Raw genomic sequence first — 24622 nt, forward strand, 5'->3', positions numbered from 1 at the left:
CAGTCCTAGACCATCAAGCATGAAATAACAAACCACCGCATATAAGAAAAAACTACAACTTAGATGGAAGATGGTGCAAAACCTCAATGTACAGGAAATAGCAAGGTATCAACAAAAAAAATTCACAGAACATATGTCGGAAATGTCCTTTTGTGCTAATCATTAATATACCTTTTTTATATTGTGAAAATTTTGTATTTGAAGTTTAACTTATCAAAATGCAGGAATGCGAGCACTGGCGATATTGAGGTATTTATTAATTAAGATAACTTGAGAATCATTGTAGAAGATTGTTTCACGGATTTGGAAGTTAAGGGTTTTTGTTTTGGTCGTTTCATGCGTTCGCCGCCTATGATTGACGTCCATGAAGACGGTAAAATGTGGTCAGCTGAAGTTAGATGAAAATAACAACATATATATTGTGCTTGTTAAGATACATGTACACATGGTCGATCATGAGTTTGATTCTTGTAATATAGTCCGTGTCCGTCCGATCTTCTTTTTGTTGTTATATTTGATATGATTTATAGTTAATTAATTGTTGTTGTCATTGCGATCACTAAGTTTTGATTGTTGTTCACTTACTTGACGATGCCTTGGAATTTTATTCCTAAGACTTTATGAAGTATCAAAGGTCAAAATTATGAATCATGAAAAACCAGGATCCCCGATGGAAAACCTAGTCAACAATTCGGGATACGGTAAACATACGGGATGCCAAACATACATGTATTATTCGGATTTTTATATATCGAAGTCGGTCAAATCTCCGATAAAAGGTTCATGATGCAGCTGTAGTACGGAACGATATACATATGTGTATCATTCGTTTTAGAGATATAATTTCGGTAAGCGAAATTCGGAAGGAAAATAATAAGTATTTATAATCTTAAAAAGACTAATATTTGCATATATGTATATGTTATAGGAAGGAAAGATAACAATCCAGCATGTGGGTGTGTATGGTATAAGAATTATATGTTTTAATATATTATATTAGAAATATATATGCAACATTAAACAAAAACAAACGCTTGGAAAGGTGGTTGGAGGAGTGGCATGCGTGTGAGACATGGGTGTGAGACGTCCCAGGTTAGGATCTCTTCAGCTTTAGCGAACTACAAATTCATTCGAGGGACATTAACGGAATAAAACCAGGGAGTCAGCGAGTGAATCCGAATTATTCGAGGGCATTGAGTCAGCAGCATCTGAGTACCTAATTATACATGAATTCGAATTATTCGCGTATTGTTTGGAGCTTTCCAAAATATACACATACGTTGGGAGTTCAAATTGTGCGCTTGTAGTTCGGTCTCGTATCAGTTCGCCATAATTCGAATCATTCCACGAATTGTTAACTACGGTGTAGACCCAGTAAGCACCAACCTGGGCTTGCTCCATTCGGTGAGATACAGATGGCTAACGAGGTCATTGACTTCAACCACTTTGGGGTATTCGAATCTCTCGAAAACACGCACACCAGGTGAAGAAGAAGAAAACCATCTTCTATGTAGCGGCGATGAAGATAGAATGGGTGAAAGACATTTTCTTGGTCCTCTAGAAGGGAAACTAGGAGATGGAATTGATGAAGAATTTGAAAAAGATGAAACTGATGAAGAAAACCATCTTCTTTGTAGCGATGATGATAGAATTGACGAAACACGTGTTCTTGGTCCTCTAGAATGGAAACTAGAGATGGAATTGATGAAAAACAGTACCTTGTCGATGCAGGATTTGAAGAAGATGAAATTGATGATGAATAGTATCTTCTTGATTCGGATTTTGAAGAAGATGAAACCGATGAAGAAAACCCTGGTAGACATGATGAAGATCCGGTACTTTTACGAAACCCTAATTTCATCCTCACCTGTTGAAGGAATCCCATGTCGCAATCTTTTCTCTGATCAATTGGGAATTTAGGGTTTGGGGAAGATCTGTTGTCTTTTCTGAATTACATTCTCGATCTTTCCCAATTTCCGAGTAATTGGAATGATGGTGATAATATTTAGAAGCTAGGGTTTGGGGAAAGTTTTCTGATTTCTGAATCGGAATTCTCAGGTGATAATTGGTTTTACGTGTTAATACGTTTTTACGTGAGTTTAATTAGTATTTATATACCATCCAGTTATGTGATTTTAGAAGCCGAAGGAATTTGGAAGTATTTCCCCTTTTTTTGGGTTTCAATGAAGTTTCTAAATCCTGTTAGCTTCCAAGTCCGGGCACTCCTTGGCTGTTACTTGGCCAATGCTGGATTGTGAATGATGATGAGTGTAAGTGGCTCAAGCAGGGAGGCTTTTTCTGTTCAATCTTTCAAGCACATGGGTGGAATGAAATTGGTGAAGAAGACACTTATGTTCTTTGAAGCCATTGGTTATACACTTGTCCTGTAAGTTTTGTAACTCATTAAAATTCAATCTTTCCTTAATTTATAGTCTTGTAGACTTCAATGCAATCCATAACTTTGAGCATAACACATCTAAAGTGCATATTGTAATCTTTGATTGGGTATATACACCTTTGATCAGGATTTTTGTTGAAATACACGCAATGTGGACCCGGAAATTTTCTTTTGATCATTGCATGCTTTTTTTTATTTATTTCTTGTGTATGATTTGAGTGGAAATTCTATTTTCAGATCTTGCTAAAGGGACCAATGGCGATGAGCTGAAAAAAGTTTAACACGTCCTCCAGTTTATCACTTCGCACTGGAGACTTCTTTTCTTGCTGATGAAAGTGCCTCTCTTCCAGAACTTCCATTGAAGTTTCCCATAACTATTGCCTTGCCCGACAAACCTTTCAGTATTGATAGGTCAAGAGCTGCTATACCTGGATTTCGGTTGTCCCCACCACATCCAAACCTCGGGGCTCTCCGTTGAATATTGATTCACAATCTGACAGGATAATCACATCCCAGATAACCTCCCCAGCCGCTCCCTGCAAAAGAAGTTTGGTTTTTGCCCAAGTTCCCCATTTGTCAGTGCACAGAGGTAACCTCCAGCTTAATGGCATATCTCTCTTCTTCTTCATTCTTACCTACTCCAGGGAATTACGTCTCTGGTCCGTTGCATAATTAGCATATCGTCCATCTGAAGTGAAACATTATGCAGAATTTCGAGATTCTATGGAGACGGATGCTTCTGCATCAAGCAATTGCCAGGGAATTGGTGGCAATCCACGTGCTAAAAATGCCGAGTTGTTGGGAAAATAGATGCTTTATCTAATGACTCCCAAAGAAGCCATATGGTTTCCAATTGATTGTGGAGGTAATGCAGCTAAGGCGAGGTAATCATATTGCACAAGCTATAAATGAAACAACCAGATGTAAGTCAACATCTTTACAGCAAGACCGTAATCACCTTGACGAGCTAGGACCTTCCAAAGTCTATTTTCCTCCATCCGCTTCGGATCATCAGAGCATCTTGGATTCATCATCAATATGGAGTAGTGTGGAAAGGAGTTATTTGTGAACATGCTCATCTCTTGCGTATCAAATACCATGGCAGCTTTGACAATCCCTTGGGGAGGTCTCTATGAGACAATTTATTTGTTCAGGTATCTGCTTTTGGTCTGTTGTTTACTTCTTCTTCCTACACCATGATCATCTGACTGTGACTTGAGCAATGTACTTGTTCTTCTTTAAGAGTTACTGCTGCACTCCGCGTGAGATGCCTCATGCCTCCAGATGTACATGTTCACTCTTACTCTCATCGGCTTCATGATATCTGTTAAGAAGTTTCCGGAGTTTCTCGTACCAGGTGACTAAATTGATGTTCACTCATTATATCTTCCACCATCAAATCTTGATTACAGCTACGAATCCAGACAGAAGGAGATCAATCAGGTGCAGTGATCAGGAACTGAGGTTCCTTGCCTATACTTCAAATTAAAGACTTGCATCAACAAAAAGTGGCTTATGGAATCTTGTGTGATTTTAGAAGACAAAGAAAATCATCTGCACCATCAGCCCACTGAATACTTAAATGAAGGTAGAAGTGAAGAACCTCTTGCTGGCTACGTACTTCCACTGCAATGACTGAGTGTCATAGAATCCATAGTATTAACTCAGATGATACATGATTAATATTATTAAATCTAAATCAAATCTTCCACAGTGGTGTGTCATATAATCCATAGTCTTGCCCCAGATGATACACGATTAATATCAAATCTTCCACATAGTGGTGTGACGAGGGACTGTATTTTTTCCGACGTCGTCCGTAGACGGCTGGAATATTGTGTGATCGTACAGAACCGGTGACCAGTTCAACGGAAAAAAGAAGAACACGAATTAAACTATCAATATTGATCACTTACTTACCTCCATACCTTCTTCGATGAATATCTTTCCAGTTAAATAAACAAAATCTTCTTAGATATTCGATTTCAAGGTTTGGATTTTCTGCCCTAAATTTTCAATCGAATCTTCCATAATGATGGTTTATGGATTATTCGCGCGGCTTGATTAAATTGTGATTTTTCTATGATTTAAATGGTAAGAGATAAAGAAATACTCCCGCTGTCCCGAATATATAGGCGGAGTTTTCAATTTTTGTGGTCCCATTACATAGGTGGAATACCAATTCCAAGATGAGATTTTCTTATATATGTCCTTATTTAGTGTACATTGATAATTATGTTGAGAGTGAGACAAAGATTAAAACAGAAAATTAGATGGATATCTAGGAAATCAAGATAATTTCTTAATCTAAGAGATTTTGTAAAATCCGCCTATATAATAGGGACAGGGGAGTAATAAATCTATACATAAAGGTGTCTTAACCAATCATAATTTCAAGTTCTACCTAGGTTTAATATATTTCTTAATGGTTTTCAATGACAACATAAATTAAGGGAGAAGAAGAAAAATTAGTGGTGATAGTTATAATCAAATTTAATTTGACTTTTATAGGTGGTAAATAGAAAAATTAGAATTCAAAACCAAAATTACTTTACAAATTCTAATGAGGGTGGCAAACAGGAAAAGTATGGATGCAAATAGGTGGAACCAAATAAATTAGTAATCATGAGAATAAAGAAATAAAGTACTATTATATAGTCTTCGAAGTGAGATTTTTCCATATTTAAACAATTTTTAAGGTATGTATATACCCTTATGTGGTAAAATTCAGAGTTTATGGGTCTCAAAGTCTAAAACAAATATTCTCGTTTTTTTTCCTCATTAGATTTTTTGTTTTTTGAAGCATGAATTAAACTATTAAATGGCTATTACATGAGGGTATATAATACTCCAAGATTCATCAAATACAATTAGACTGGTAAGCCATGAATCCACGATAACATGACATTGGAGCAGAATAGCAATCTTCGGTTCAGAGTTACATCGGGGGTGGAGGTGGGTTTCGAAGCTCGAAAGGCCTTCGGCCAATGCTTTTCACAAAAAAAAAAAACTGTATTTTTGATGGACACATCAATGTCCATAGGAACTCGGATGGAGATAGAGGTGTCCGATGTAGTTGATTGAGGTTGCTAGTTATGTCTTTGTATCTTGATGTTGTGAAGAGATGCTCAGTTGATATATGTTTGCTCCTTTGCTTTTCGGCTTGATCATAACTTCAAGTCGAGATTTTAACTTTGATCGAGTCCTCAAGTAAAATCCAATCTCTGGAAAAATACTAAAAATTCTATTACAAAGGTTACCGAGGACTCTTTAAACCAACGATTTCTAATCTATGCCTTTAGAGGAAGAGGTGCTAAAACTAGTAATGATATTACAAAGCTAAAATTAAGACAAAAACTGAAATATAGATTCAAACTAGATTACAAAAGATACGACTGAAAGTATAGGCTAAAACAAACAGAACTGGAGAACAATCTGCGGAACCAAAAACACATCGATTAAGCTTCTTTTACTAGGTAAGCTGAAGTAAGCTCTCATATATGGGATCTAATAATGATGTTGCTGCTGAGTGTGTTGTGGAGAGTTTTCTGCGGTTGTTACAAGTCATGCAGACGATTAGGGTTTCAAGGTGTATTCCTTCGTTTGCTAAACACAATGAAAATCCAGTGGCAAATCCTCTATGATGAAAAAAGTTGCTGCGATTGAAGCATGCCTGAAGGGGAGTCGCTACTACTTCCTTGCAATCCAAAAGAAATTCTCCTTTCCATTGTCAGAATGAATATCAGGATGTGGAAATCAAAGAAATCTCGTAATAATATGAGATCCCATATACACCACTCCATAATTCATCTCAAACGTTTAAAATTCTTTTGGGATTCTATATACGACGTAGGAATATTTATAAACACAAAACGTATCTCTTAGAGCTTTTCCACTGCGAAAAATGGTCAAAAAATCTATACAGACCGTCCCCATAAACAACGGCAAAACCGTTGTGACACAGTCCAACTCACCTTTTAATGGGACACTCTGTTAATTCCTTAAGGAGGTCCCACATGCCTCACTCACAACACACTTTTTGGACGGTACGTCTAGAATCACTCTTTCTTTATAGTAGTAAACAAAGAGGGATCTTTTGGAAACTTGAAAGGAATGTCTTGTGTCTGCAGAGGAGACAATAGCCAAGTAGTTTGGTTATGGAAGAAGCTTAGTTAATAATTCATAAATTGATTCCCGACTCGGTTATTATTGAAATTATTGGGCCGATCAACCGAAGGGTACGAAGGAAGGGACTCCTCTTTATGGCAATTTTTTTGTAAAGTGGAATCTAATGCAAATGTGCAAATTTTTAAAAGAATTGGAAATGGTTTGGTAGTTTGAACTTGACAATACCAAATTATCCTTTTCTTTTATTATAACTCCTTATGTATCCTATTTTTTTCAGGGGATAATTTGCAAGCAAACTAGAATATAATATTTAAAAATTCTTACTTTGGAATTTTATAAAATGTTATCCCGTTGGAAAGATTTTAAAGACGCAATGAGTACACACAAAAATATCAAATTTAGAATTTTTTTGGAGGTGTTTATCCTTTTAGGAACAATTTTCAAAAATGAATGCATATCCATTATGCAAACCACCACAAAGGATGCATAACACATCATGCATCCACATTTTGATTTATGCATCAACTAATTTTCTGATGCAACTAATAAACGATGTGCTCCTCCATTTAAGGAAAAATGATACTTTCACATTAGGCATAATCTTCGAAAATTGAATTTATAGTAATTATGCAAATCACCACAAAAGATGCATAACACATTAGGCAGCCATATATTGACTTACACGTCAACTAATTTTACGTTTTCACTCTATTTCAGAAAAAGGGATACTTTCATCTTTGCTTTCAATTTGGCCTAATTTTAGACAAAAATAAAACTTTGAAAGTATTTTTTTTCCAGAAATGGAAGTAGTATATGCCTTAAAATATCTCTTTTATGAAGCCACCACAAAGGATGCATAACATTTTACACAGTCGTATTTTGGTTCTTGCATCCACTAATTTGGTTATGCAACCACTAGAACGATGTATTCTCCTAAAAATAACATTCCATCAAAAAAAGTTGTATAACGCGTTATGCAGTTAGCAGTGCTTCGTTATTCTTTGGTCGACCATTTTCACCGTGGCAGCGGTGTTTTAGTTATTGGGTTGACCGCCCGAAAGGAGGGAGTCCCTTTTATGTCCATATTTTGGTAAAATTAAACCTAACGCAAATGTGCGATAAAAAGATTGGAAATGGTTTGGTAGTATGCACTTGATACCAAAAGACCCCTCTCTTTTAGTCCAATTATTATAATTCCTTATGTATCCTATTTTCTCAGGAGCATAATTGGAAAGCTAACTAGAATATAATATATCTAAAAATCCGTACCTTTGAAATTTACCTTGTTGGAAAGAGTATAAAGAAACCTACACAATAAGTGCAAATAACAATATTAAATTTAGAGTTTTTAAGAAAAATTCAGAGGCGTTTATCTTTTTAGCACAATTTTCAAAAATTATATGCATAGTCATTATGCAAACCACCACAAATTACACATCCATATTTTGGTTTATGCATCAACTTTCCATTACAACTAATAAAACGATGTGCTCCCTCCATTTCAGAAAAAAGGATACTTTCCCTCTAGGCACAATCTTCAAAAATTGAATGCGCAACCATTATGCAAACCACCTGCATAACACATTATGCAGCCATATTTTGGTTTATGCATCAACTAATTTTCTGTTTCAGAAAAAAAAAAAATATTTTCACTCTGTTTCAGAAAATAGATACTTTCACTCTATTTCAGGAAAATGATTCACTTTTCAATTTGGAGATACTATATTCCTAATAGTATCATAACGAATTATGGAGCCACCACCTATGATGCATACAATTTATACAATTGTATTTTGGTTCGTGTATCCTGGTTATGCAACCACTAGAACGATGTATATGCCTCAAAAATAATATTCCGACAAAAAAATAGAGGATGTGTAACGCGTTCTGTAATCAGCGGTTTTTCGTTTTTCTTCGGTCGGCCCTTTCAACCGAGGCAGCGGTGTTCTACTTATTGGGCCGACCGCCCATAGGGAGAGAGTCCCTTTTATGTCCATCATTTTGTAAAATGAAACCTAAAGCAAATGTGCAATTGATATCAAGATTGGACATGATCTGGTAGTTTGCACTTGAGAATACCAAAATAGCCCTCCCTTTTAGTCCAATTATTATACTCCTTATTATCCTATTTTCTCGGGGGTACAATTGGAAAGCAAAGTAGAATGTAATATATCTAAAAATATGTGCCTTGGAATTTTACAAATTTTATTTTGTTGGAAAGCCTATAAAGAAATTTATGGAATGAATACAAATAAAAATTTCAAATTTAGAGATTTTACGAAAAATTCGGAGGTGTTTATCCTTTTAGCACAACTTTCGAAAACTAAATGCATATCCATTATGCAAATCACCACAAAAGATGCATAACACATTATGTATGATGGACTGGAATTTTACGCCTGTAGCGCATTGCCACGCAGGTCGTAAACTCTACGATGCGCCATGATAAAGTTACGACCTGGGCCTCAAAGTTAGGCAAATGCACGTTTGTTGCCCTTGCAAGCATGCTCATGGAGCATGATGCAGCTAACTTAACTTCCACACCATTCCAATTTTCCGAAGGACAAGGGAATAAGGCCTTGCCTCAACGTAGGGAATTCATCACTGAATTTCCTATCTAGCTGAGTAACCGTCGGCCGATGCACCTGACATGCATCACGGGCTAATGTTGTACTAGCCTTAGGTTTATGCAAGCTCCACTGCTTGCATACCGTTGTGGTTTACCTTTCTGGATATGCCCAATTCACAATTGGTACATATGCCAACTCCTTGTAGCTTGATAGGTAGTATGAGCATCCAAGGAATAACATGCAACTAGCCTCATCAACTTTGTCCACAATCATCTCTTGCATCGAGCTACCGAGCTTAGACGATACGATGGGACAACGTGCTGGACCGGCAATGCTGCAACTAATTGTTGCTACCTACGTACCCTTCCCTACTCTAAAGGGATCAAGCACAGAACGTAGTTCATCCACGGAGGGATACAAACTTAAACCAAATAGTTTGCAAGGCCGTGTCTTAGGAAAAATGGTAACGGCTTGGTTCGTATAGGTCGTTCCGTCATAATGCACAATTATTATGCATTATCGGGTCCGCGACATGGCATAGTGATTACGTCGCATCCTATGCTCCATTGGCAACGTTACACAACTATAAATGAGGCTTACGCATCATTTATACTCTTTTGGCTAATCTATGAAGCTTACTTGGTACATGGTCGGCATATGCACCTTCAACCAAGTACCCCTCCCTATATATGTCTTAACGGAATTTCTACAAGTATGGAAAGGGGACCATATTGACATGCCTGCTTCACTATTCATACAATGATTGCGCAACATTCGTTCGGCCAGCCCTCTCTGGCCTGATGCATAATGATTGTGCAACATTGGCTATAAGCCAATAGCCTTTATAATGCGCAATGATTACGATGCAATATCAAGGTCATCTACCAAACTGGCCTAATGCATAATTTGATGCAAGGTTTGGTCCTTGGCCAAATTTCAAACACAATGCACCATTTTGGCGCGATATTGGCCTTAAGCCAATCTACTGCTTACCGCACAACGGAAGCTTTGAATGGAGCTTCCTCTCAGGCCATGACGCATCTTTTAGCATGCGCCATGCTAAAAAAATTGGGTGTTACATTATCCTTTTAGCACAATTTTATGAAAAAATAGATGCATAACCATTATGCAAACTACCACAAAGGATGCATAACAAATTACGCATCCATATTTTGGTTTGTGCATCAACTTTCCGTTACAACTAATAAAACGATGTGCTCCCTCTATTTCTGAAAAAAATGATGCTTTCACTCAAGGCACACTCTTCGAAAATCGAATGCATAACCATTATGCAAACCACCACAAAGGATGCATAACACATTATGCAACAATATTTTAGTTTATGCATCAACTAAATAGGCACAATTTCTGATAATATATTTCTTACAATGATTCCTGAACTATTGTTAAACTATAATATTTTTTTTAATTATTTATGGTAAAAATTAATTATACAAAACTTTTGATTGGTAACCTAGCGACAAGCTGGGCTCCAACTCCTCTTTGAATTGCAACGTCTAATCTATAAAAAATGAAACTACCTAGGCCGTTGCTGGCGTCATTGCTAACTAGACAATTCCTTAGACGCTTGAAGAAAACAATAGTATCTTCCCCAAGTTCCCCTAAAGTAGAGAAATCCAGGATCAAACCCATATGGAGATGAAGAAATATATAATTTCTTCAAGGCCATGATGCAACACCCCGAGTTCTGGACCAGGGTCAAACCCATATGGAGATCCGAACTCGAAGCGTTACGGGTCGAAAAGAGACTTATGCATACATATTTTTGCTAATTTACTTTTGTACAAAACATAGTTGAAACTTTATATAACATAAACTGAAGCATATAAATCCGCTTATTATCTTAACAACGATTTCAACCAAACATATTATTTAGAATTACATTTCAAGCAATACAATTAACCAATTCAATCGATATGCTACTCATTCCTAGCTTTCGCTATGCCACTCTGATAACCTACAAGAGGCCTCAGATAGGGTGACCCTCTGTCACCCTATCTTCTTTTCATATCCATGGAGGTTTTCACTAGGGAAATGGCTGATGCAGAAGATACAAACAAAATACAGGGTGTGAATATATCTAGAAATGCTCCTCAAGTGACACACCTGCTATTTGCGGATGATTGTCTCCTGTTCACCAGAGAAAATATTCACAATATCAACAATCTTCTAGATGTGATTCAAGAGTTTAGTGAAAGCTCAGGTCAGCAAATAAATTTCCAAAAATCAGTTGTTCACTACTCTAAAAATCTTCATCCTCGACACTGCAAAATGCCGTCAAGAAGGTTAAAAGTTCAATGCATGAGTATGGAAGAGGTGGATCTTGGTATTCCTTTATTCTTAAACAGAAAGAAGACAATCTCCTTCTCTAGAATTGTTGGTACTATGCAAACAAAGTTATCTAGATGGATAGGGAAGCTGGTAAATCACTCAGGTAGAACAACACTTGTGAAACATGTTCTTACTGCAATTCCATTACATCAGATGGGTACCTTTCAATTACCAGATAACATCATTGATGAACTAAAAAGAGTACAAAGACTTTCATGTTAGAACAAGGAAAAAGGGAAAGGCATAACCACTATCGCTTGGACCAGATTATGTACTGATAAAGAAAATGGATGGTTAGGATTTAGAGACATGAAGTGTTTCAATCAAGCATTATTGTGAAAATGTTCAAGCCTGCAATAATCTAAAGTTTTAAATTCCAAGTATTTTCCACACTCTTCTCTTCTATGCTCCTGAAAATAAGAACACAACTTGGGCATGGAAAAGCATGTATAAATGTGTGGACTTTATCAAGAAATATAGCTTCTGGCATGTTGGAAATGGAAAAAACATCATGATTTGGAGTGACTGATGGGTACCAGGATTTGAAGATACACTTTTACCGGCTGCAGATACTTCAAATAACATCCAGTATTATAATCTTGTGGCAGACCTGATTGACATAGAGACAAAAACTTGAAGAACTGAAATCATTCAAGATATTTTCCACGTTGTTGTTCCTACTAAGATCTTGCAAATAAGAATCCCTCATAATGCAGAAGATAACCTCGTCTGGACCCTCATAACCAATGGACAATTCATGGTCAAATCAGCTGATAGGAAATTAATGGACATAAAACATAGCAATCGACATCTAAAATGTGATTAATACTATAGTTTGGAATGAGTTGTGGAAGCTAAAGACTGCAGCAAAAGTGAAGCTTTTCTTATGGAAATATCTCACTGATACCGTTTCCCACAAGTGAAAGATTCGTAAGAAATACAGGTGGACAGATTTCAGTCTGTCAATTTTGCAAGAAGGCTTTAGAAACTTCTGATCACCAGTTAATGTACCGTACCTTCACCAGAGCAGTTTTAACTTCTGTCCCAGGTGGTTTAAGTTCCATGGAAAACTCTGACGGTCTGCAATCATGGGTATCAAGTTGGTTTGACAATAATAATCAAGCAGGGGAATCCTGGATCATACAAATATCTTGTGCAGTCTGGGAAGTTTGGTAGGAGAGATGTAATGCAGTGTTTGATAATTCTAAGCCTAATTTTATGCATTAGAAGGTCTCAAAATCTTCTTTACTCTGTCACTTCTAATAATTTTATATCCAGCATGCTTAGGATCACTAAACCTATGTCTAGGAATAGTACTTGGTCACCACCAGCTTCACCATTTCTAACTATTAACTTAGATGCTTCATATAAGTTATTAGATACTGAATGTGGCATTGGACTAATTATCAGAGATTTTGCAGGGTCTCATCGATGGTCGAAATGTATCTACAGAGATGGATATCTAAGTATTGAGGAAATAGAGTGTATGGTAGCATTGGAAGCACTGTGTTGGGCAGTGAGTTTTCAATTAGAGTACGTCGTTCTGGAGACAGTTTCATCAAATGTAGCTGCTGCAATCAATGGTGCTGACACTAGCATAAGCTGGGAATATCTACACATTATCAAAGATGTTAAATTTATCTTAGTTGTTTTAAAATATGTAAAGTGAGGCATGCAATAAGAGAGTGTAACAATGTAACTAATTTCCTATCAAAACACACTAGGAAAGATAAGGTGTCTGACTTATGGAAAAACTCAGCACCTTCTTTCATCTGTAACCAGCTTGAGGAGGATTAGATTCATATCCCCCTATAATAATCAATAAAACCCACTTTTGAAAAATAAAATAAAATAAGCACAATCTTCGAAAATTGAATGCATAGTCATTATCCAAACCACGACAAAAGATGCATAACACATTATGCAGACATATTTTGGTTTGTGCATCAACTAATTTTCCGTTTCAGGAAAGTGATATTTTTGTTAGAGCACTGCTCGATCGAACTCACAAGCATGCTATCCATTATAGAAGTATCTTTTTTCTGAAACAGAGGTAGTATATACCTAAAAATATCATTCCAACCAAAATAAAAGATGCATAACGGATATCTTCCCAAAACTATATTGTGGATGGAGACGACATTTTTTTCACACATTCCATTGAAGAATCTCTTAATTGTTACTACATGTTCAATGTTGACAAAAAAATAAAAGACTTTTGTACAACTTGCAAAGTTTTGGAGTAACAATTAGGTAAAACCTAGAGGCAGGAAAATAGAGGAGCTTCTTATTGATAAAAGAGGCATTAGATATTACATAGGTATAATGTTCTTTTTATATAGAGGAAGGTAAACCCTAGGTATCTAGTTGGACCGCACATCTATGGGTTCATAGGCCCTACAACACTTTCCCTTGTGCTGCCCAATAGAAATTCATATGCAGTGCTTCACATATGGTGCTTCGAATATAGTTCTTCAAGTGTCGTCATCTCCTTGATGACTTGTGCCGAAATCAATTGCCTCATTAAAACTTTGATAAGGAAAAACCCAGTGGGACAAAACCTTGGTACAACTATTCACATGTAGTACTTCACATGTTATCTCATACTTTACATGTAGTTCATCACATGCAATACAATCTTCAAGGACCGACAAATCTAAGGTATTTGCCTCGCTAAAACTTTGTCAGGAAAACCCAGAGGGACCAAACCTGAACTAAAGAAAAAAAGTCCAATATTAAGCAAACTTAGAACATAGTTGGACTCGAATATGTTGCCTCATTAAAACCTTGGCAAGGAAACCCCAGCGGTCAAAACCTTGACGAAGGGAAAAGAATACAACGTGAAAAATGAAAGTAAAGGTGATCTGTTCCAGTTGATAACTTTGCTCCGTTGAAGTTGACTAGTTGCTTCACGACTCCTAAGAAGAAAATCCTCGTGGGAAAGAAAATAGACTTAGTTGTGAAATTATTTCACAGTGTTTTTTGTTGTCTCATTAAAAACCTTGTCGAGTAACAAAACCCTGTAGGAAAAAGTATTCTCGACCGAAAGGAAAAAGAGTACAACACAACTTCAATTTTGAAGTAAAATATGTACACATCATATCCTTGTATCCTCCCCCTGATGTCGGCATCTCCGCCTGATTACATTCAGAGTTGTTCCAGATATTTTCTTTAGTCATGTATTTTTCGAAACTGAATTTCGGTAAAGATTTAGAAAATAGTCTATAATACCCCCCCCCTGATTACTTTCGTTGGAGAAGAATTTAGTTTTCCTTTATAATCAACAACTTTTGGATTGCACTTTCATTAGCATTCCTTTTTACGTGTTTGCAGGGGTAAAATAAATTTATGTCAATGGTTACTTTTAAGTACATGATTACAATCATTGTACCATTCCAATGACGTTGAATTGGCATTGAGCTATGTCTAGCTAACGAGTTCCCTAGGATGTAAAATTTAATCGAGATACTAACTAAGTACAAAAATGCTTCTATTGTACTTAGATATGGGAATTTCATCTCCCAATACATCTTCGTCATCTTCCTTTAGACGAAACGGTCACTTACTTACATTTGAACCTCGAATAATCATGGGAATGCTATCAGGATGCATGTCTTTCTTAAATTGCCTGACAAATTTAGACATATGCAAACTGGTGGAATAATATACCACAAACTCAGTATTCGGTTGAGCTTTCCCCGGATTTTTCATCTCAAATTCAGATTTCAAATAGCTTTTAAGGTCTCTTGTTACATCAAGATTACCCATCATGTCTGTATCATCAACATAGATAGCTACAATTCCAAATCCGGAACTTTCGTGTAAATACTTACTTGTCTATCCCCTACAAATCAAATAGCCATTTGACGTGTATTCCATATCCTCCTAATTGCTTCAATCTATAAGTGAGTGTTCTATCTAACTGTAAACGCACTTTGTGGTTTAGAGTCACTTGATTTTGGAAACAAAAGGCTATCAAGTACTTTTGTAAATATCTGATATCTCTTGATTCTTTCATAATACGTAATAACTACATACATATGCTGCATTTCAAATCCTTATGACCAAGATAACTAAGTATCGGAACGCTAAAATGTTCATTACAAGAGGACAATTCCATGGATTTGTGAGAAACCTCGCGTCACAAGGAGAGTCTTGATACTTCATTCTTACCATTATGCTCTATGAAAAATAACCATGTATGTTCCGTAGGATTTACACTTGGTTGTGTAGAACTACCACACCAGATACCTATATATTTTTCAAAGAACCAAGTTCTACCTGGATTGTGTAGGACAAATATGCTTTTTGTTGACATTAAACAATAAAAAGTATGGTTCGATCTCATTGTGCTGAATTCCTTAGTCAACTATATATAAAAATAATCATAAATCCTTTAGGATTTCATTGTTATCTGGAATCATTAAACTTCGAAGCGTCCTCCAGTATTGATTCACGGACAAAGTCTGAGACAATCAAATGAGATGATTTCACTAATGATACAAATTAGGTTATGCCTTACTCATCTAATTCCTTTCTAGGTGAGTTTTGATCAAACCTGGTGGTCTCTCCATCTTCTTTTTTGGATCCACGACCTTAACTACATTTCCTCAAAGTGTAGTTGCAACACCTTAGTATATGGTTACCCCATGCTGAGGATTTCTAACCTTGTAGAAACATTTGTAGATGGTAAGTGTGATCTTGTCACGTTGTCGATATCAGTGCACTTTATGAAATCGATTATTCTTTTTCACTTCACATTAACATTTGTGGAGTACAAGAATCAATATGAGATACAATGGGAACACACCACGACAATTTCCCTTAGAAAATACTTTTTGTTATCTCCACCTAACGATGGGAAGACTATCTCATTAAAATAACAACCCGCAAATCTAGCGGTAAGAAATCTCCTGCCAAAGGTTTTAAAATGCGGATAATTATTGGGAGTAAATATCCAACATATTTACTTAATCGTTTTCGTGATCCATCATAATACGATGTGGACTCGTAATGGCACATATATAGTGCAACCAAAAATGCATAAGAATATGAATGTCAGGCTTATATCCAATTACCAACTAGTACACATAAAAGGTTGACTAATAGTGGGTTCTAAAATGAATTAAATAAAGATGCATTAATATGGAATATTCCCCAAGCAGTTAAAGGTAGGTTTGTACGCATAACCATTCCTTAGGCACCATCTGTAACACTTGATGAGCCTTTTCTAGACCATGGGGTACGGGATGCTCTGCATTAATCATATTAAACATGCAATAACCATCAAGTCTTTTTGATGTACACACTCTAGCATTTTCAAGGGGTGGTGAGCCCTTACATGTAAAATATGTGCTAGTAGTTTTCCAATCGCAAATTTCTTGGGAACTATAACCTAGTTCAAAATGTGAAAACATTCACCAGAGCCATAAATCACTTTAATGGTCCACATTTTGCATGAATATTTTTCTACATTTCACCTCGTTTTCTTTGTAATATGAAGGGGGTGGTGGGTGGTGGGGTGGGGAGTGGAGTCATCTATTACTTTAAAAAAAACACTTATTGAGAGATATGTCGGCATTTCGCATTTTGTCAATGTTTCTCCCGTTTTTTTCACTCAAATAAAGTTATGTTCGCATGAATCCTTTCAAAACGATAATTATATCACAACTAAAGTGGCTTTATGGTTATGCCAAAGCATGTATGAGTCCATTCCAACATTTCATCATCGAAGTTAATTATATGGATTCAATAATCCAAATACTATAGCGATTTAAATTTCACTAGATTACTCATTAGTTTCTCTAAAATATGTTTCCTTCCAAATACATTAGAGACTCTAAAAGATGCAGTCAGTTACATTCTCATCACTGTGAGTTTCCACATAACATTCACTTGCATGGGTTTTTGTGGAATTTAACAAGGTGTGATTATCTCTCGGTACATGTAGAGATTTTTTGACGTCTTTGTTCTATCTTGAAAACAAATTTTGAGTAGTGCTTCGCTCGATGATCCAATCTTCGTAGTAACATTATAAGGAAATAGTTCAACAACTAGTTTATATTCCTTAAGCTGGTGGGAGGGAAACCACTATCTGATAGACATTGAATTTTGAGATACTAAATGAGTTGTATGGCCTTATTAGTAACAAAAGTGAGATTCAACTCAAGTACTTTAGAGTGAATATATGTTACGTTTCAGGGGGGATGATATATTTTTCATCCAGATATATCTCTAAAGTTGTAGAGAATTTATGTCTCGTGGGACTGATGTACTTTTCATTCCATAAGTGCAGACATTGCATCTAGTTCAAATAAATATTCAATTGGCCAGGAAAAGTTCTTCTTGTCATTAAAGTTGATGTCTAAAGTATGACCTTCTCACGTAAATTGGTTGTTATTATAGTACCCGCATTCTATTGCTTGTACCGATACCAGTAAGAATATTCATTCCCAACTCTTTGGTGAGAGCTTGAATTACATCTTAGCTTCATCCCATGTTCAGTTGATACATGTACTTTGGTGTCTTTACTACTGGGGAAAAAAATACATCTTTGTCTCATGATATATATGTCCCTTTTCACATGCTTTATATGAGTCGGTAGGTCTAACTCTCATTACTTCGGGGTTCTTTCCATTTTCAATTTTTGTACATTTAGCTTAATTTAAGAAATGTCTTTATCTCAACAAACCAAGAGAAATCTTACTACATATGTCAATCACTTACTTTAGGTTGAATATATTACTAAAGATAGTTTTCTTGTTTTCATACGTCAACATATACTAGTTCGTTAGTATCATGGATGAAGTAGAGAAATGGAAATTTTCTGACTCGTCTTTTATGAGTTCTTCCACAAAAATTGGGATACTTTTTATTTGAACATATCTTTTGAAACTATTGACTGATTAATAGTCGAGTAAGTGGATTATATTCCACGAAACATTCAAATTTTGGGAAGAAAATATGGTGTTCAAGTACTTATAAACCCCAAATAAATACATTTGAAAATCGAACCAATTGAACAAAAGGCAACATTCAACTATAGCCGATATCATGTCCAAGAGAACAAAATAACATTAAGACCAAAATTCTTAATGATCGATATCAACACTCATAATTTAAATTGATTATTTATGAACTCAACTTTTGAAAAAAAACAGAACTAGGCATGTTATATAAAAATAAATAAATAAATCCAGCAGGTATTCAATGTACGTAAAATTACATTAGTTACATACCTCGTATATTGGTTCCCGCTCTATTTCATATACAAAGAACCAGGACAGCCTTGGTCGCGCACAGGACAAACCGGGGTAGACTGGAACGGACCAGGTTGGGTGGAACGAACCGGGTTGGGTGGACTTGACCAGACCGCGGGTTGAGCTAGGGAGGATCAGATCGGGTTGGGATGGACCGGGTCGGACCGAGTTGGGCTTGGCTGGACCGGAGATTTTTCTTCCAAGTATTTTCTTTTTTTTGAAAAAGAAGGTTATATTAAAAAGGAAATAATATTTACAAGACCAGAAACATAGTCACACACATATATCACATGTTTATCACAGTGTCCCGGTGAAAGAGAATATGATTGACACTAAACCCTCTAAAAACCTCCTAATCAAAACACCACAAAATCACATAGTTTTGAATGAGCATAATAATCTCATTAACTAACTTATGCCTTCCTCCAAAATTTCTTGAATTTCTCTCCTTCCATAAGTGCCAGAAAATAGCATAGTTAACAAGGCACCAAATCTTCTTACAACTTCCTTGATTTTCTTCCGGACTTGCTTTCTCCTCAGAAAAAAAATTGTTTTTTTATAATATTTTCTTCCTCCGTTTTTCAAAAGGGATTACAACCAACGTTAATCAGTCGCAACAAACAAACATACAAATATATTATACAAAATATAATCACCCGATTGATTATGGGATTTATCAAAAATAAAAATAAATAGGAGAAAGTAATCCAACTTAGCTGATTTGATTCCAACAATTTCAACATTAGCTTTACGACAACTGTATAACTGCGTTGATTAAATCATCCATGTAGGAAAAGAAAAAAAATTAAGCAATCTCATCTAGCTCTACGGTATAGATTCATGCATGATTACGTTTTGGTGTAACAATTAGATAAAACCTAGAAGCAAGAAAATAGAAGAACTTCTTATTGATAAAAGAGACATTAGATATTACATAGGTATAATATTTTCTATACGCGGAAAAAGATAAACCCTAAGTATTTAATAGGGATGCACATTTATGACCGTAAGCCCTACAACACAAAGACATTTTATTTACAAAAGCAAATAAAACAGAAAAATGGGGCTAGGCCTGACCTCTTAAGAGGAAAAAAAAGGAGAACCGATAATACTACACAAATACAATTTCCATTTGCTACAAATACAATTTCCATTTGCTTTAATCTATAGTGAATAAATAACCACCGTACCGGTGTGTAGAACATGATATTTGGGAGACTCTTAAGCAAGCCGGTGGATAAGATGAATTTGACAATCTCTTAACTGCTTAATAGTTTGATTATTTTTACTGAACTCCCGGTAAAAGAAAAACACACCCGAATGAAATGATACACAATAAGAGCAAAACAAGATCTTGAGCAAAATAAAAGAGCAGAAACGGTGATCCAATCTCAAACTTCACGTTCAATATGCTGGATATACTCCATCATTTATTTGACTTGCAAATATAGCAACATCAGGATCTCGATCAGGACGAAACATTATCTTATTCATCTCAGCAAAGTATGGTCGTAGGGCAACATTACAACCTTTTTTAGGATCATTGGCATGTTTCAAATTAGGATACAATATCTTATCCATCTCTTCGGATATAACAGGTGGGTCCCCAAATGCTTTGCCACGCAAACATCTATAAGGATTCGCGTCGTAAGCTTCCCCATCAAGGTAATCTTCCCCGCCGAAAGCTTCCATACAGTATTCTTCAATTTCTCTGCCATTATAAGTAAAGACCAAACTAGTCAACTTGGTTTCTCATTAATGAACAACTAATCACAAAATGATATTACCGGAACTACAGTAATACTCCTTCCGTCCTACGGAAATTGGGTCTTTTTTTTCTTTCTTTGTTTCATTTTTGCATAAACGAAAAAGAGAACGGCAACACATTTTATGGGACTGAGGGAGTATATGTCTTTTTCTTCCTCTAGTCCAAAACAAGTTGGGGTAGGCTAGAAAGGAAGCACGAGGACTTCCCAAGCAGTCACCCATCTTGGTACTGCTCTCTCCCTTTCCTATGAAGATGGTTTTCAACCAAACAAAGGTATATGGGGACTTCACAAGCATTCACCCATATTGGTACTGATCTCGCCCTCTACTGGTCAATGCTGTCTCGCCACGCCTATCACAAGCCTATTTTTATAGGGAAGTGGCTGTGTTTTTTACCGTTGGCTTGCCAGACCAATCACGAACCTCCTCCTTTATCCCGGCTTGGGAGGGACTATGCAGAAAAACCACACATGCGGAGTTATAGAGGGAGTATATGTGTTCGAGTTATTAGTTTGGCATGTGTTTTTCTATTATTAGTTTGGCATGTGTTTTTCTATGGAGACGCTCAGCGCGGAGACTCGAACGTCTAACCTTAAATATGAGAGCTTGTCCTCTAACCAACTAGGATAAAAAGATTAAAAAACGACAGTGATAATAATAGTACCTTTCAGAAGCATAGAAACCCTTGCTAGGAACTTCAATCCACAATAGCGTCTCACTACTGTTGGCACAAGAACAACATAATTTAATTCATTCAGAACAAAAAGAATACTAATAAAATGTAAGTTTGCAACATTATTTAGCTCACTCTTATGGATGATTCACAACACCTTCGGACTAACTCTTATGAGGCCTTCACAGGAGCTTTGCACCTTCCAAAAATGTCATAAGATAAAAGGAACGGACTCACAGTTTGACTCCGCAATAAATCATAATAATGTCATAAAAGGGAACAGTGAGAGCTAGATAATTTCATGCTTTCGTCTTTATTCCTACACAACTATGAGAACCCATCCTACATTTATAGTGATGTGGTATAGGGCAGTGAAATCATTGCGTCCTATATGCACAAGCTAGCGATACCCTTTCTTATTAATTAAACGCACAGTCGCACACAGATATTAGAGAGATGATTGTACTCACAATAACAAACAAAAATAACACAACAAAAAACAAGGTAGTAAATAATACCGATGATATGGATATGGAATCCAAATGAAGTCCTTGGGATGCTTTCCGTTATTGCGGATCTCCTCAGCACTGCCGTCAATAAAAACCAAAAAAATTAAACTAATGAATAACAATAAACAATTAGAGCATGAGCAATAAGCATCATTTAAATTTTTACTTTTTTTAAAACATGGGATGATAAGATTTTTTTTCACTTCAAAAAAGTTCTCAGCGACGCATCCTATATTTGTGAGTTGCAAATAAAACATTTCGACTAAGTCATATCTAGATTTCCTTCATGACTATGATCTGGACCAAATTATTTTGGAAAGACATCTTAGGCCAAGCACTACGGTTGGGCATTTCGCTTGGCTGTAGCTTAAAAATAGAAATGAGAGTGACATTGCTTGGCTTAGCCTATTGAGAAGGAAACTCAGTTTTCATCCAAAAAGTAAATACGATAACTCAGGTTCCATATACTGATTTTACATCCGATATTTCAGATAAATATGGAAATTCCTAAAACTTATGCATGATCCATCCAAAACCATACGTATTTTTGTAAACGGAAACTCAGCTTTCATGACTCATCACTTAGCTTAATCGAGGAATATATCTGTTCAACTCTTTAGCGAAGCAAACCGAGTTCGCCACATTAAAGCTAAGAGATGCCCCGTAATATTTGTCTTTTGCTATAATTAAGCTATAGCTACGGGAAACAGGCTATTCTAGTGCTTGGCCTTACCATTGAAGATGCATTTTTGCCAAATTCTACTTTCTAATGACCCGGAAAATTAAATAAAATTAGACCACCACATAAATTTTTCTTTTTATACTAATGTTTCTTAATTTCTAGCTTATACCACATACCATGTAAGATTTTTTTGACCCTAGTATTGGAGATGCTTTTACGCGTGATGATAAATAAAAAAAGATGATGAGCTGATAATAATACCTGACAAGTGGATGTCCTCTTTTTCTATATTGTTCTGTGTAAACCATAATAAATTCAGTAAGAATCAATACATATACTCGTCCAACAAATCGAAACATTAAACAATATTACCGACTGCAGGGTCAGCAGGAATCCCTTCATCATTCAAAAATGTTGTTAAGAGGGATTCAGGAGTGATCTGGTCAGTAAGAGTAGGAGAATTGGATGAATGTGAAGAGTACATGTCTCTGTTAGCCATGTACTCATGTAAGAAGTTGGTGGTGCTGGGTATGATCCCGAAGAGCTTCAAACGTCTTTGGAATTCTTTCTGCAAGTTCTTATCCAATTTCCTTTAAAAAAATGGTACGCAGTAACAAACCAGTGTTACAAGATACATAGCAAACTCTGCAACTGACAGAAATCGATTCTAGTAACTACTTACGCATAATCAAGACCTTTGTAATATATATTTTCTTCATCTGGAGCATATGCATACTTGATACAGAAACTGTCTATGGAAAACTCATCTGGATAAGCAATTACACCATACTCCAAAGTAGTCCCGCGAAAATTCGTATCAGTTACAATTAAGCGTATGCTGGACTGTGGACCATTAACGCTATCCTTCTCTTGGTTATTCTGGTCATCCGAATCATCACCATTTTCCTCCTTGTTAACGTCAGTAGAGAAACCAGGCATGTGAACTATGACATTGATATAATCACCCATGTATTTTCTGGTCAATGTTATGGTTTGTTCCCCTGGTTTATCTTCAATTTTGAAGGGAAATCCACTTGGTGTCTCCACAACCTACCAAAACACATAAAAACAGCCCATTTCATCTTGGTCATCATAAAAATCTTGATACAGCATAACTACTATTGCAAAGCAGTTCGTGGTGTTGTAATTCTAATATGTAAGGAGATATATAAGTGGAGCTCACGTATTGGTGTAGGATACTCACATACCCATACTTGCACCTTAACTAGTGAAATAACTAGGCGACATATTGTCGCCTGGAAAGCAGGATATGGACATGTTATCAAGACAACGATAATTTCCTACTAAAACCAATATTACAAAAAGAAGATGCAGTTGTCTATGTAAGGACTAAGGACAACCAACACCAATCGAAAAAGATGAAAGACGGTCGGGATCGATTTAATCTATGTCAAGACCAAGGGTGGTCAGGATTGATCTAACTTAGACAGATTCGTAATCACCGGAGATAAGATAACCAATGCTAACAAATTGTTGATAAACAAAATATTTGTGAATAAATAATATTTCTCATACTTAAAAATAAATCGAAGACAGTATAGTGGAGAGATGTTCAAACTACATGTGCTTGTTGGACCCTGAACATCATCAATAATTTAAGTTTCAAATTATGTGGGTAATTTTAAAAATTACCTTTTTAAGAAAATCTTCAGCTTCCTCACCGGTACCTATGATTTTACCAGATCCAGACGGTCCCTTCTTATCGATAGAAGAAGACGAGAAATCACGAGTTGGAGTCCGAATTTCATAAATTAAACTGCTACTACTAAGGCTAATACTGGTACTACTGTTCTTCTTCAATTGGGGGTTGATGAAGATGGAAGAAGAAGTGCTGTAATTTCTAAGCGCGGTCCTCCTCGAATACGCCAGTAACATCGGGGTTATCGCTTTTTTGATGATTCTCGCCATTTTAATTCATCAATTTGCAGGCATCAGAAATCTCCACAGTTTTTTTTTTCTCTATATAAAGTTACGGCTTTGATTGATTCGATGATACAAAGGGAGGAGGATTTTAGGGTTTGGTTTTACCGACTTCGATTTTGAAGTTATTTGCTCGTCAAATGGATATGGATATGGATCTCCTTTTTTAAGTTCGTCCGGCCAAAAAAGATAAGGGCAGCCAACGATCAGATTCAGTAAAAAATTTACGTATCCATTTTTAACCCTTTTTTTTCTTTTACTTTTTTTTCTAAGAAAACACCCTATCTACATTAACTTAAAAGAGAGTTACAAACATTCAAGATGGGTTCAAAAAATAAGAAAA

General features: G+C 36.1%; 1 protein-coding gene and 1 long non-coding RNA gene across 2 annotated transcripts; one reads left to right on the top strand and one right to left on the bottom strand.

Moving 5' to 3' along the window:
- The first annotated feature begins 1401 nt into the window (after positions 1-1401).
- LOC113313889 lies at positions 1402-4111 on the top strand. Its single transcript, XR_003342105.1, has 3 exons — positions 1402-2386; positions 2636-2987; positions 3108-4111. It is a non-coding gene; the product is annotated as an uncharacterized LOC113313889 (long non-coding RNA).
- Positions 4112-19787: 15676 nt separating this feature from the next.
- On the bottom strand, positions 19788-24403 carry LOC113310614. The gene is made up of 7 exons (XM_026559334.1): positions 23992-24403; positions 23021-23388; positions 22711-22928; positions 22600-22633; positions 21666-21734; positions 21139-21195; positions 19788-20418 (listed from the first exon to the last, which is right to left on the bottom strand). Exons 1-7 carry the CDS (start codon positions 24265-24267, stop codon positions 20112-20114), a joined length of 1329 nt encoding a protein of 442 aa, XP_026415119.1. The 5' UTR covers positions 24268-24403; the 3' UTR covers positions 19788-20111.
- Positions 24404-24622: the final 219 nt, after the last annotated feature.

Source organism: Papaver somniferum, chromosome 9 (assembly GCF_003573695.1).
Source record: "Papaver somniferum cultivar HN1 chromosome 9, ASM357369v1, whole genome shotgun sequence".
In the NCBI taxonomy this organism is placed as follows: domain Eukaryota; kingdom Viridiplantae; phylum Streptophyta; class Magnoliopsida; order Ranunculales; family Papaveraceae; genus Papaver; species Papaver somniferum.

Excerpts from the sequence above, each read along its gene's own strand:
- LOC113310614 (XM_026559334.1), bottom strand. The coding sequence starts at position 24,267 with ATGGCGAGAATCATCAAAAAAGCGATAACCCCGATGTTACTGGCGTAT. Across the intron at positions 22,929-23,020 it reads TACAAAGGTCTTGATTATGC|GAAATTGGATAAGAACTTGC; the intron begins GTAAGTAGTTAC and ends ATTTTTTTAAAG. Across the intron at positions 21,735-22,599 it reads AGAGGACATCCACTTGTCAG|TGCTGAGGAGATCCGCAATA; the intron begins GTATTATTATCA and ends TATTGACGGCAG.